This window comes from Cibotium barometz, chromosome 40 (genome assembly GCF_041138505.1).
Source record: "Cibotium barometz isolate CiBa-2024 chromosome 40, ASM4113850v1, whole genome shotgun sequence".
Classification (NCBI taxonomy): Eukaryota; Viridiplantae; Streptophyta; class Polypodiopsida; order Cyatheales; family Cibotiaceae; genus Cibotium; species Cibotium barometz.
The window spans coordinates 24,760,292-24,772,634 of NC_141085.1; the positions used below are offsets into that span (position 1 = coordinate 24,760,292).

The window sequence follows — 12,343 nt, forward strand, 5'->3', positions numbered from 1 at the left end:
TTGGATATCTATCTTAACTTTGGAAAAACTTCCCAAACTTTGAGGATCTTATAGCCCTTCTTATCACCAAGGAGGTGAATGTCATAAGTAAATCATCTTTCGGAAATATGCAAGAGCATGCCTTTTATGCAGACACAGGTAGAGGTACAAAGACAGATCATCATCTAGAGGCCAAGGCACACAGGTACAAAGACAGATCATCATCTAGAGGCCAAGGCACAAGCCAGTTTGGAAACTAAAATCATGCGCATCAAATGTACTTCATGTTCTAAATATTACAAAGAACCTAGTTTTGGTTAGATAAATGGTTGATTAGGATCTACAGTGAGGTTTAACCCTTATGAGTATTATGTAGAAGACTTCAATAAACCAGTGCCGCATCGTTGCAAAGGGCAACAAATTGGTAGAATGTTTATATTGGATGTGAACATGCTTGAAGTGAAGGCTGCAACGTTTGCACATGACGTTTGCACATGGTATAAGTGTGATTGCGGACATTGACATTTAGCATGAACGTATTAGCCATGTCAAAATTCAAGCGGCTAAAAAATATGCAGGCCCAAAGCATTGTTATAGGTTTGCCAAAGTTTAAAGTTGATAGATTGCACGAGGTATAGTGTATTATGATGTTTGGGGTTCAACGAAAATGGCATTATTCAAAGGATGCCACTATTACTCATCATTTATTAATGTCCACATTACGAAGGTGGGTTTACCTCATGAAAGAGAAAAGCGAAATGTTTACACACTTTCAGAGCTTCAAGGCTATTGTTGAGAAATACAAAGGCACATAAAATACCTAGCATTAGATGATGGGGGAGAATATTTATCCAATGAGTTCAGTGATTCTCTAAGAGAGCATAATATAAAGAGGCATATGCATGAGAGGCACACCCCCCGACAAATTGGGGTTACATATTGGAAGAAGAGAGGTGCGTTGTTGAATGAATAAGGAATACCCCATTACTTTTGGGTTGAAGCAGTCGCAATTGCAATTTACTTTATGTTCAAGATCCCCAATTCAAAGGATGCCACTATTACGTATCATTTATTGATGCCCACATTACGAAGGTGGGTTTACCTCATGAAAGAGAAAAGCGAAATGTTTACACACTTTCAAAGCTTCAAGGCTATTGTTGAGAAAGACAAAGGCATGCACATAAAATACCTAACATCAGATGATGGGGGAGAATATTTATCCAATGAGTTCAGTGATTATCTAAGAGAGCATAGGATAAAGAGGCATATGCATGATAGGTACACCCCCTGACAAATTGGGGTTACATACTGGAAGAAGAGGTGTGCGTTGTTGAATGAGAAAGGAATACCCCATTACTTTTGGACTGAAGCAGTAGCAATTGTAGTTTACTTTATGATCAAGACCCCCAATGCAGCAGTTTATGGCATGACACAAAGAGAAGTTTATTTGAAGAAAACCAGATTTGGCATACTTCAAAGTGTTTGGCTGCATTGCTTATATACGTGTCAAATAAAGTGAGAAGCAAATTAGATCCCAAGGCATAAAAATGTATCTTTATTGGATACTCCCTCGAGCATAAAGATTATAGATGCTATAACCCCACTACCCGTGTGAGATACTTGAGCATGGATGTTTTTTTTTAATAAGATGAGTAGATGGTATACTCCAATGAACAAGAGTATATAAGAATCCTTTAATTACATATAGAGCATGAGAACCGATGTCAACATACAATTACACATCGTTGCTTACATTATTAGTGTGAATACTATCAGGTGATTAAACTAACTATGCCACATTAGGACAATCTTGGGAGAGCTCATCTTCATTTTTGGTATGAGAGTTTTGGTAGGGTGAGTGGTTTTTCACAAGGTGGGAAGAAGACAGCAAAATGAAGCTTAGTCAATGCTTATACTTTTCTCTAGGTAATGTAGAGCAAGAGGAGAGTAGCATAACTCTCTAGCTAATGCGCTCTAGTGTCGAGAGCCTTTGCCGTAGCCCTCAAAAGCTTCAAGTGCCTCACACACAATTGCTTGTTTGCAGTCGTTGTTTTGAAAAGAGCATTGACATTCAGATATTCAAGAGCCTAGCCTAAAAAAAATATTGAAACCAGAAGCTGCACTCCAAGATCTTAAACCACCCAAAATCACCCTAGAAACCTTAGGTACCCATAGTGCATATGTGGTGGATTAGTGGCTCTCCAAATGGTAGAAATGCTTACTCTATGTGGTATCATGGATGAGCACATTAGGATCCAACATGCCGCATATAACTTTAATCTATAACATCATTGCCATGAAATGCTTATCTTGCTCACTTACCAAGGTGGCTTGGCTTGCATGACATACATCCAATGCCCCAATCACTTTGAATTTAGGCAACCATTTAACCAACCCTTGTTTTCACATGTCTTGAAACCTTTGCATGGCATGACTAGTCCTTATGTGACACATTTCAAGATACAAATATTTTCCATATACTTGGACACACATCACCGCATTCACCTTAGGCATGCTTAAATCTAGTTGAAATGTTCTATCATCCCTAGTTCTCTTGGCAATGACCTGGGCCTGTATAAAACAATTATCTTGTGAGAGTTCACTTGTAATCCTTGTCCATCTATCCAACTTAGAATAAATTCTTAATGATGCCATGCACATACAGCACATCCCCAAGGGTTTTGGCCATGTAATTTAATGGGGACCTTCCCATAGTGAGTAATCTGAATATAACCATAGATGGGTTTTGGAGTCTCTTGCAATGTAGAAAACCATTCAACATGTCCATTCATATCATTGAATGCACCAGAGTATGAATAACAAGGCCTTCTATCATAGAAAACAAACGCATCCCTATGTAATGTAGATACATAACTTCATTAAGGAGTTTTGACAATTCTAATGCCATGTTTCCTGCACTCCTTTGCCCGTTGTCCAGGGATACCACAATAATTGCAAGTTACACAAGCTTTTGTTACTACCTCTGAAACCTACCACTAGCACCTCTACCTGTTAAGCTTTGCTTGCCATATTACTACCTTCGTTAGTTTAGCCAGCCTTGGTTTTGTTGACCAAATCCACCACCACCTCCACCCTTGAACTTTTGCAACCTCTTGAATTTCCTCTCCTTGCTGTGTCATCGCCAACCAGTGTGTTCGCAAGTCAGCAGCACTTTGGAATCAGCGCAAGGCATAGAACTGTCGCCACAAAGGTCATCACCAGCTGTGCATGGAGTGGAAAATTTGCTTCCATGTTAATAACATCAAACGTGCATAGAAACACTTCATTGAAGTAATCTTGCAATTAGTAACAGCCATGATCTGATTTTATATTCTCGGCATACTGTATAGTTATACAAATAATGGCACCACCACGAACCACAAGTTTAGACATTTCCAAGAAGTAGCAATGTTTTCAATCGAAGCACATGCAACAGCTTGACAAACGACTGCAACAGGTCTTATAACCAACATAAAATAGAATTATGAACATAATTTAGAGATTAGCTCCAGACAATATCACAAGATATCATCATAAGTGATTCGAAAAGCAGAAGTGTCATGTCACAGTAGTAAAGAGCACGCCAATGAAGGGCCCTCAAATTTCTGACGTCACTGCCTCACTATAGTGAAATAAGATGGCCTTCTGCTACATCGAATTGGGAATGAACAAAAATGCACATGTTTTGAAGAAGAATTAACCATCGGCGATAGAGCACATTTTTTTTAGTATTAAGTGAGTTTTTGAGGCTCGAAATTTCCAAGCTATGATGCTGAAAAGAGGGTCTCTTGCATGGCAATGCAGGCACCACTCTCCTTTAGAAGACCTCACCATTTCGTACGACCCTCCTTAACCCCCAAAATTTAGCAGTATGAAGGAATAAGTGGTGCCATGAGCAATTGCCTCTTTCACATCAGTCCCTTCAAGCACGCATCGTCCACAGCACTTCTACTAGCTGTCCTCCATGATAGTAGAGAGCACCAACTGTTGAACAAAGCTGGCGCGCAATGTTGCTTGCTTTAACTTCTGCTCCCGCTCTTCTGCTGATAGTGATACTTCCAACCTGGAACTGCCAAAGAAAATAAATAAAATAAGTCCAAGTTGCAGGAAACTCTGCCCCAAACCCCGGAAACCTCGTTTCTATGTTTCCCAAAAATCCCACCCAAATGGGAAAAGAGCAAGCGTATATTCATTCACCCTTGAGGCTTGTAAAGATGGGAAACCCAAACAACAGATCCGGCCCATCACATAAAGTATTCAAGAGAGGGATGATGATAGACTGGAGTCTTTTATAATTTTGCACCTTGGGCCATTTGAAACAGGATGGAGTAGGCAAGCTCTTGTAAGGATAGTCTGTAAGTGATTAAAAAATTCCACGCTTGATCTGGAAGATGCAATATATTCAATGCCTAAAAGTCCTTTAAAATTATACTCATTTTGGTTGTTCTCTTGCTAGCTAGACCAACTCAATCTACTCCTACCGTTTGCTAGTACACGAGTTGGCATTTCTGAAACATTTCCCCTTTACAGCGTGCTGGGAAACATTTCCTGCAATCTCTCTCTCTCTCTCTCTCTCTCTCTCTCTCTCTCTCACACACACACACACACACACACACACAAATTACACATTTGGAAAATTTTGACCTATCTATCTATCTCAACCCATATTGCAGCTCTCATCCACCCCCCACCCCTGACCCCACACAAAAAAAAAGGGATAGCTCGAAGCATCATGCATGCCCATGCCCCAACGAAGGGATAAGCAGTTAGACATTAAATGCCCGAAGAGCATAGTTGCAGGAAGCCATCACTGCAGACTCTAGCAATGGTAAAATGGCATTCCACCAATAATTTGGTCAAAATGGCACAGAAACGGCGGTGAACCAGCTAACATCGCGAGCAGTACTGCACAGTGGAAAGGGTATAACTAAGAAACAGCCGTTACAGTGGCACATTTATGTCATTTGAAACAAGATCCACCCATGGCACTAGTGGGAAATGGGTCACCCACCCTTTGCCCACCATAAATGCTAAGGATCAAAGCCATTGCTAGAGAGAGAGAGAGAGAGAGAGAGAGAGAGAGAGAGAGAATATAGCACACTCAACACACAATCTCTATTGCATATGTTGTACCCAGTTAGTCAATTGACTTCTAAGGCTAAAGGATTAAAACACCAACTTTATTTAAAGCCTATTTAAAATGCCCAGTCCTCGTATATTCTTTTTTCCTCCCCAAGTATTGATTTTCTCCCTTGGATTTCCTCCCCCAATTTCCTCTCCCAGACACTACTCCCAAAACCAGCTGCCCAGCACTCGTTTAGACAGACAGTTCCCTAAGAACAGCTCACAGACCTCACTCCAGTGGTATCAGTCTGTGCTAGCCACATCCACCTGTTTATACAGCAGGTAGAACACACAGCAAATAATTTGTCAAGGAAAATAACTCCTAAGAACCGTGTTCTGTTCTTCAACATATAATCCACATCCATGGGTTGATGACCCTCTGTCACCACATGCAGCATGGGACCTGCATGTCCTCAGAGCAGTGAATCATCAAAATTTATGTGAATCCTTGATGTAAGCTGTGTCAAACAATCTTGTATCTTTACTTGATAAACTGTATGGCAAGAATCACCTCCACTAATATTATGGCACTACTCACTACCCAACATGATTATATTCATCTCAAAAGGTATGAACATAGCAGCATACCATTAAAACTTAACTATATGTAAATGCAAAATCCTCACCAATGAAATGTCCAGCACGATCAAAGCATTGCTTCTGACAGCAGAATGAAAGGACTGGTATTTAAACATCCAGACAAGCATCACCACTACACACTTGTCATGCCTAGAAGGCCTTTCGGACTGCATTGAAATGCTATTTCACTTCCCATCTAAACCTAATTTATGTTGAAAACTCAATGTTCTTTAATGTAACAAGGTCACGAACAAAACACTACCTTGGCTTGTTAAGTTTTGTTGATGACAATGGAGACTTAGGCAGGTTCTCATCAGCGTACTGGTTTTGCTTCGGCACATCTTCCAATTCTATCATAGGAAAGCTATATGCAAGAGCCGACAGAAGGGAGTCGGTTGTGTTGTTTACCGAGCTGCCGCTGCCTCGAAAAGCACCACTGCCAAAGATGGCCTGCAAATGCGCTTCCCTGTATTCCTTGCCTAACAGAGAAAGGGTAGCACCAGGGGGCACTCCACCCCTCCTAAACCTGCGCCTACGCTGTATGTGAGGCCCTTGTCAAGGAGCCATGCTCATGTAAAGATACGTGCAAACGCGTAGATAAACATGATGGTCATGCATATATAGATGTGTGTGTTTGTGTGACTTCAAACCTTGTGCATGCAAAAAGTGAAGAATATGTTGCCAAACACAGAAAGAGCCAGAATCAAGGTAGGATATCTTAAACAAATGGCCATGCTCGAGTGTCATGTGTCCTACCATGTCCTTTGGTATTTTTGCTGCACAAACAGGGCATACCTGCAAAATCAGGAAGGTCAGAAATGCTGTATACTAGAAAATTGGAAAGATAAAAAGTAAAAATGAAGACAATGTGATCATCACAAACACCATGGATCAAACGTAAAAAGAAAGGGAAAATAACTTTTGATAAAGAAGCAGTGCTACTGTTTGTATTGAATACCAAGCACGGACTCTTACGTGGAGCATTGCCCAAGCATGCAAGCACTCTATGATTTCATCAATGTCCAAGAATTCACCTTTTGCAAGGATAGGTTAAAGTTTAATAATATACATAAGGTGAAGATAAAGGAATTATGTTTACCATGGTATCTAAGCTTTAAACCATCCATAAGCATGAATGTTCTATGCTCTCAATAAAGCCCTTTGAAAAGGGATTCTTATGTTTGCCAAAATGTAACGATGTGGAATATATATATATGTATCAAAGCCCAAGCATGGTATCTATACTTTAAACCATGCACATGCATAGCATAAATGTGAGCCATTATGAGGGAGAGAGCTGGGATAGAGGGTGTGTGTGTGTGTGTGTGTGTGTGTGTGTGTGTGTAGAGGCACTCATCAATGCCTGAAAATCTGGTAGTAACAGAATGAACGTATTACTTCTCAATTAAGGTATTAGCCTAAGCTAAAAGGCATCACTTATAAACAAAATGTTACTTTTCAATTCAAATTAGAATCAGTTGCAAGACTCAAAAACAAAGGTATTAAATATAAGATGGAGTCTATTTGGGGGCATATGAAAGGGACATGCTTTGGCATGTGAAAATGGGCTGTTGTAACTCACCACCCCTTTGGACTCAAACAAGTGTTCATCCTCCAAGTGGGTGCAGAGGGATGAGATGTCAAAATCCTCATAGCAGTAAGGGCAAGAAAATTCTGGTCGGACCTCCTCATCCACTTCAAAATCATCTACGCTGAGGCGATCTGCAGCCCCAAAAACAATTTTACAAACAAGCTCACAAATTCTGTAAAAAAACAGAGCATAATTTTCCCCAAAAGAGGAAGTCGGCTTCACTAAGCTATCTTACCCCATTGATGCTGCAGGGCGTGATGACGCTTGGCTGCCGAGAGGCGGGCGGCCCATAGATCTGCATCCATTTCGAGTCTTGTACACTGATTTACAGAGAAATGGGCTCTTAGAAGAAGCTCAAAACAGGCCGAAAGTGGGCAAAAGAGAGGAAAAAGGGCTTCAATTTGCAGTTGGGCGGCTGCAGATATGGAGCTTTCTAAAGTGGGCGGCTACGGAGACGATGGTTTCTGAGGTGGGAGGCTGGTTTTCAGAGGTCGGCGGCTATGGTGGTCCTCAGCTCATATCCCTTAGAATAGCCCCCGACTCGGATTTATTGCCTTGTTCTCTGCTCCATAAGTAAAGAGGGAAGGGCAAAGGAAGGTGACCTCCACGAGCCACCTAGCTTTGGATACCGAGCCTGGCACCCTCACCTCCCTCAAAGGTTGCAAGAATATCAACGACAATTAATGATTCATACCTTACAGCTTTAGTCTTCTATGAGGAGCCCTTTTCTCCTTTAAAGCCACGAAGTCTAACATTGCTATTTACCATTAAATAAAGACCATTGTATGGCTCTAGAGCTCTTTTCTCTTTTAAGGTCACTTTGGAAAGAGAGTGTGTAGGACTTTGCACACCATAAATCTCATCATAGTACAACACATGTCCTCGTGGCTGTAGTCCGGTTGGTGAAAGTGTTTGACACTGTCGAGATGCTTGTTGCTGCTCTCAATGGACACTATAATATATAATAATTAGTCTCTTTTTAAAAAAGCTCAACATAATATTGAGGCCTTTCTATAAGAGAAACCATCATGACCATGTGTAGCATTATAACATGCAGATATGTTGACAAATTACCTAGTCTAAACTTTGAAGAATGTAGATATGTCATTATGTTAGGAGCAAGAATCATCATAGACATAGTGTGGAAGCTTGATCTCTCCAAAGATTACAAGATCAGCATGGACACAGCATGGAAGCTTGATCTATGTAAAGATTGTTGTTAATGATGCAAAATGCATGAAAACTGCAAAAGAGGTGTATAATGATCATGAAGTCAATGTTAAATGTGAATGATGCATGGGTAAAAGAGATTGGCTATTAGTACAAGGAGTTTTGAAGTGAATGTGTAGAAGCTTGCGTAAAATGTGAACATTATTTTCAATGATTTCTTTACATGAAGTGGTATCATTATTCTAAAAATACTTAAAGTAATTTTAATGAAAATTCACACCATGTTCAAGTAGTGATTATGATTGAGACAAAAGGTGTGTCATGTATGGAAGCTTATTGAAAAACACAATTATGTAATTTTAATAAGAGGAGTTTAGTTATTACCTAGCTTAAGCAAAGTAGTACTTCACAACATAAAATAATTACAAATGGATGTTCTTCGTTGACTGAGTGCAAAAACATGTGTGTGACAAATGTCTGATCGTGCAAGAGATAGGCCTACAAAAAGTAATGGTAGAGCTTACAAAGGATACAAGCAAAGGTGTGTTTCATGTAGAGCTCTCATAGGGCATTGTAATATCCTTAAAAGAGAACGCATATTACTACTTATATGTGCTCCTCAACTTTATAATATGCTATAAAAGTGTAATCTTATTTGTAAAAGGACATTAAGGGGGAAATTGGACGTGCCCCATTATTGATTTGTGTGCCCTTTTGTGGTGAGATAAAAAACCATTTACATTTCAAAAGGCATGAGAGTAGGGACATAAAATAGAAAAGGGGCACAAGTTTTATATCACAAGATTCACCACCATAAACATGCGGTGCCTCCAATGTATATACCTTTTTGAAACATTAAATGCCCCTTCTTCACTTTAAAAATAAGTTATTTAATTAGGACACATAGAAAAAAAAAAGAAATAGAAAAACTAGGACGAGAGGAAAATATGTATGTCTAGATAATACAAAATGTGTCCACCTTTATGCTTAACATAATACTTTCCTCTATCGTGAAAAGCAAGTTCCATGCATATTCATTCTCATTCTCATTCTCAAAAACCACTCATGTGTCATAACATCCAGCCCAGTTTGAGTTTATAAATGCATGTAGCTGTGATTTACCCCCTAGGGATAAATAACCCTAAGTGCTTAGTTCCCTTTAGGTAACAGAACACCCATTTGATAGACTACCTTGTGCCTAGGCTATGTATAAATCTGCTCAATATTGAGACCACATACTGAATGTCAAGCCTGGTATTACACAAAAAGATCCAATAGCTTCTTGATATAAACCAGCATCAAAAGGGTCACCTATATCTTCAAGACTTAGTCGTAAACCTGGCTCCATAGGTGTAGTCGCACAGGTTTACAGTCTTATGCATCTATGTATTTCCACTGCAGCAAAATAATGCCATCATTACGTTGCTAAAACTCAATGCCCAAATAGTAGTGCAATGGTCCAAGATCCGACATCTCAAAAGACTTCTCTAAATTAACCATAAAAGCTGAAATATGATCATCATTAGGGCCTTTGAGCAGCATGTCATCAACGTATAACACGATGACTAATAAAACATCCTTACTCCTCTTAATGTAGAGGGTACTGTCATGAAGTATGCAAGTATCTTTTCGTACCGTGCTCTAGGAGCCTTCTTAAGACCATATAAAGGTTTCTTTAATCTGCATACTTTTGATTTATGTCTTTTTTGAATAAAACCACGAGTCTAAGATACGCATACCTCCTCATGAAAATCTCCGTTCAAGAAGGCAATTTTGAGTCCCTAAACATTAGACTACACTACATGCATATCATGTGGAAATGTATGTTAGCATGCTTATCCAATTGGTACACTTTACATACTCTGTGCATTTCATCCACTTTGAACTTTGGCAAACTTGTAACAATACTTTGGGCCTGCATGTCCGATGCGTTTATACCAAGTATCAATGTTTGTAATCACACATGTACCATGTGTAAACATTACAGCCTTCACTTCAAGCCGCATACTTACATCTAATGTTAACATTCTACCAACTCGATTACCCTTTGCAAGCGAGCGGCATTGGTTATTGAAATCTTCCACATTTAACTTTGAGAACTAAGAAAGTCTCCTTAGTGGGCTTGCCATTTTTACTAACCCACCATGGTTAACCCATGTTTACCATCATATATTGCCTTTATACCTTAGTTACAGTATAAATTAATATAATAGAAGAATACAATTATGTATTGTTTCTTTATCTCTATATTTGTATTTATAATATATGTCATCTATTAATTCTATTTGTGTATTAAGTACCATTTGATTAATATGTTACTCACTCCATGTTTATCAACACTTTTAGCAATCCTATTTGATTGATTTTCCATCATTATTTGATCTTTGTTTTTTTAAATAATGTTAAGTCTTTGCAATGGATTTGTCATTAGTTGAGGATTTTCCTCTTCTAGACAAACTTGCAATTATCCAAGGACTTGTCGCATTGGACGATGTCACATTATACCCACGCATATCAACCCACCCAATGTGGCCCCTGTGTACATCTGGATTCTGTTTATATTTTTTATTATCATCTCCATCTTTCTGTGATATAACTAGCTAGTAATAAGGGTATTATAGATCGTATTGAATTTAAAACCATTTAGTTTTCCAATGGTTCAGGTTATCAACAGTTCCATCTTGGAGAGATTTCCAGTCCTATATGGTTTGATGATTTATGTATTGTCTTTGAGTGGGATTCATATGTGTGAGCATAATTGGAAGATTTTAAATCCCTTTGGAATGAGTGTAGATATGACCAATAAATGACCTCTGCTGGTCCACATCGCTCTTTTTTATGATATTTTCTTTATTGAGTGGGATGCCTATGTCTAACAATTGGAAGATTTTGAAACCCTCTAGAATGAGTGTAGATATGACCAATACATGACCTCTGCTTGTCCACATCGCTGCTTTTTATGATGGTAGATCAAGGTGATTGGATATCGGATGCTGGTGGGGAATGGGCTACTCACCTAGAAGGGCCTATTCAACGTTAGGAGATAGTTTCCCAAGACAATTTACTTACCTTTCATATGGGTGCTATGTTTGGGGGACTTCTCGAAGGTAAATAAAAAATTGGCCGAATGGAAGGAGCAGAGTAGGCCCAAGAGCATATGAACAATTTGCTTACCTTTCATATGGGCACTATGTTTAGGGGACTTCCCAAAGGTAAATGAAAAATTGGGCGAATGGAAGGAGAAGAGTAGGTCCAAGAGCATACAAACAATTTGCTTATCTTTCATACGGGCACTATGTTTGGGGGACTTCCCAAAGGTAAATGAAAAATTGGCTGGATGGACGGAACAGAGTAGGTCTGGATGGAAGGAACAGAGTAGGTCTGGATGGAAGGAACAGAGTAGGTCTGGGAGCACCACTATTCAGAAAACCCAGGGTAAATGAAAAAGTTTAATAGACCTAAACACACTCAAGTTGAGAAGCTACCCAAACAAGCTGACAAGCTTGCTACTGACTCGGTCCATGCACAAGAAATGGGCTTGGGCTTGGTGAAGCCAAATTGTCTTGACTCTTTATCTTTGGGTTGTCCCTCAAACAAATCCCCTAACTTAGGTAATCAATAAGTTGCCACTAGTTTGCTGGTTAGCAATGATGCTAATCTCGATACTATCCTAAACCAAGAATTCGTGCTAGATGGCAAAACCAAGGAAATAGTAGATAAATTTTCAAGAGCTAGATGCAAGCTTTCTGATGAGCACTAGAATGCATTCATTCGACTCACAGTGTTTGGGATCCTGTGGAGGTCCATGATGGATAGGTGGCTCCATCTTTTTTAGATAAGAAAATTGAAAAAATCAAAATAGAACCCTCACCAAGAAAAAAGATGACTCCAGATCTAGTG

The 12,343-nt window shown here is 39.4% G+C and overlaps 1 protein-coding gene across 3 annotated transcripts; it reads right to left on the reverse strand.

Moving 5' to 3' along the window:
* Positions 1-2,747: 2,747 nt before the first annotated feature.
* On the reverse strand, positions 2,748-8,003 carry LOC147615342 (protein DEHYDRATION-INDUCED 19-like). 3 transcript variants are annotated; one of them, XM_086779424.1, is made up of 5 exons: positions 7,509-8,003; positions 7,265-7,404; positions 6,397-6,477; positions 5,945-6,222; positions 2,748-3,201 (listed from the first exon to the last, which is right to left on the reverse strand). In XM_086779424.1, the coding sequence occupies exons 1-5, from the start codon at positions 7,576-7,578 to the stop codon at positions 3,195-3,197; spliced, it is 576 nt and encodes a 191-aa protein (XP_086635550.1). In that variant the 5' UTR covers positions 7,579-8,003; the 3' UTR covers positions 2,748-3,194. The 3 variants fall into 3 exon arrangements, with proteins under 3 accessions (XP_086635550.1, XP_086635549.1, XP_086635548.1); XM_086779423.1 differs by lacking the exon at positions 2,748-3,201 and adding an exon at positions 3,443-4,042; XM_086779422.1 differs by lacking the exon at positions 2,748-3,201 and adding an exon at positions 3,443-4,048.
* Positions 8,004-12,343: the final 4,340 nt, after the last annotated feature.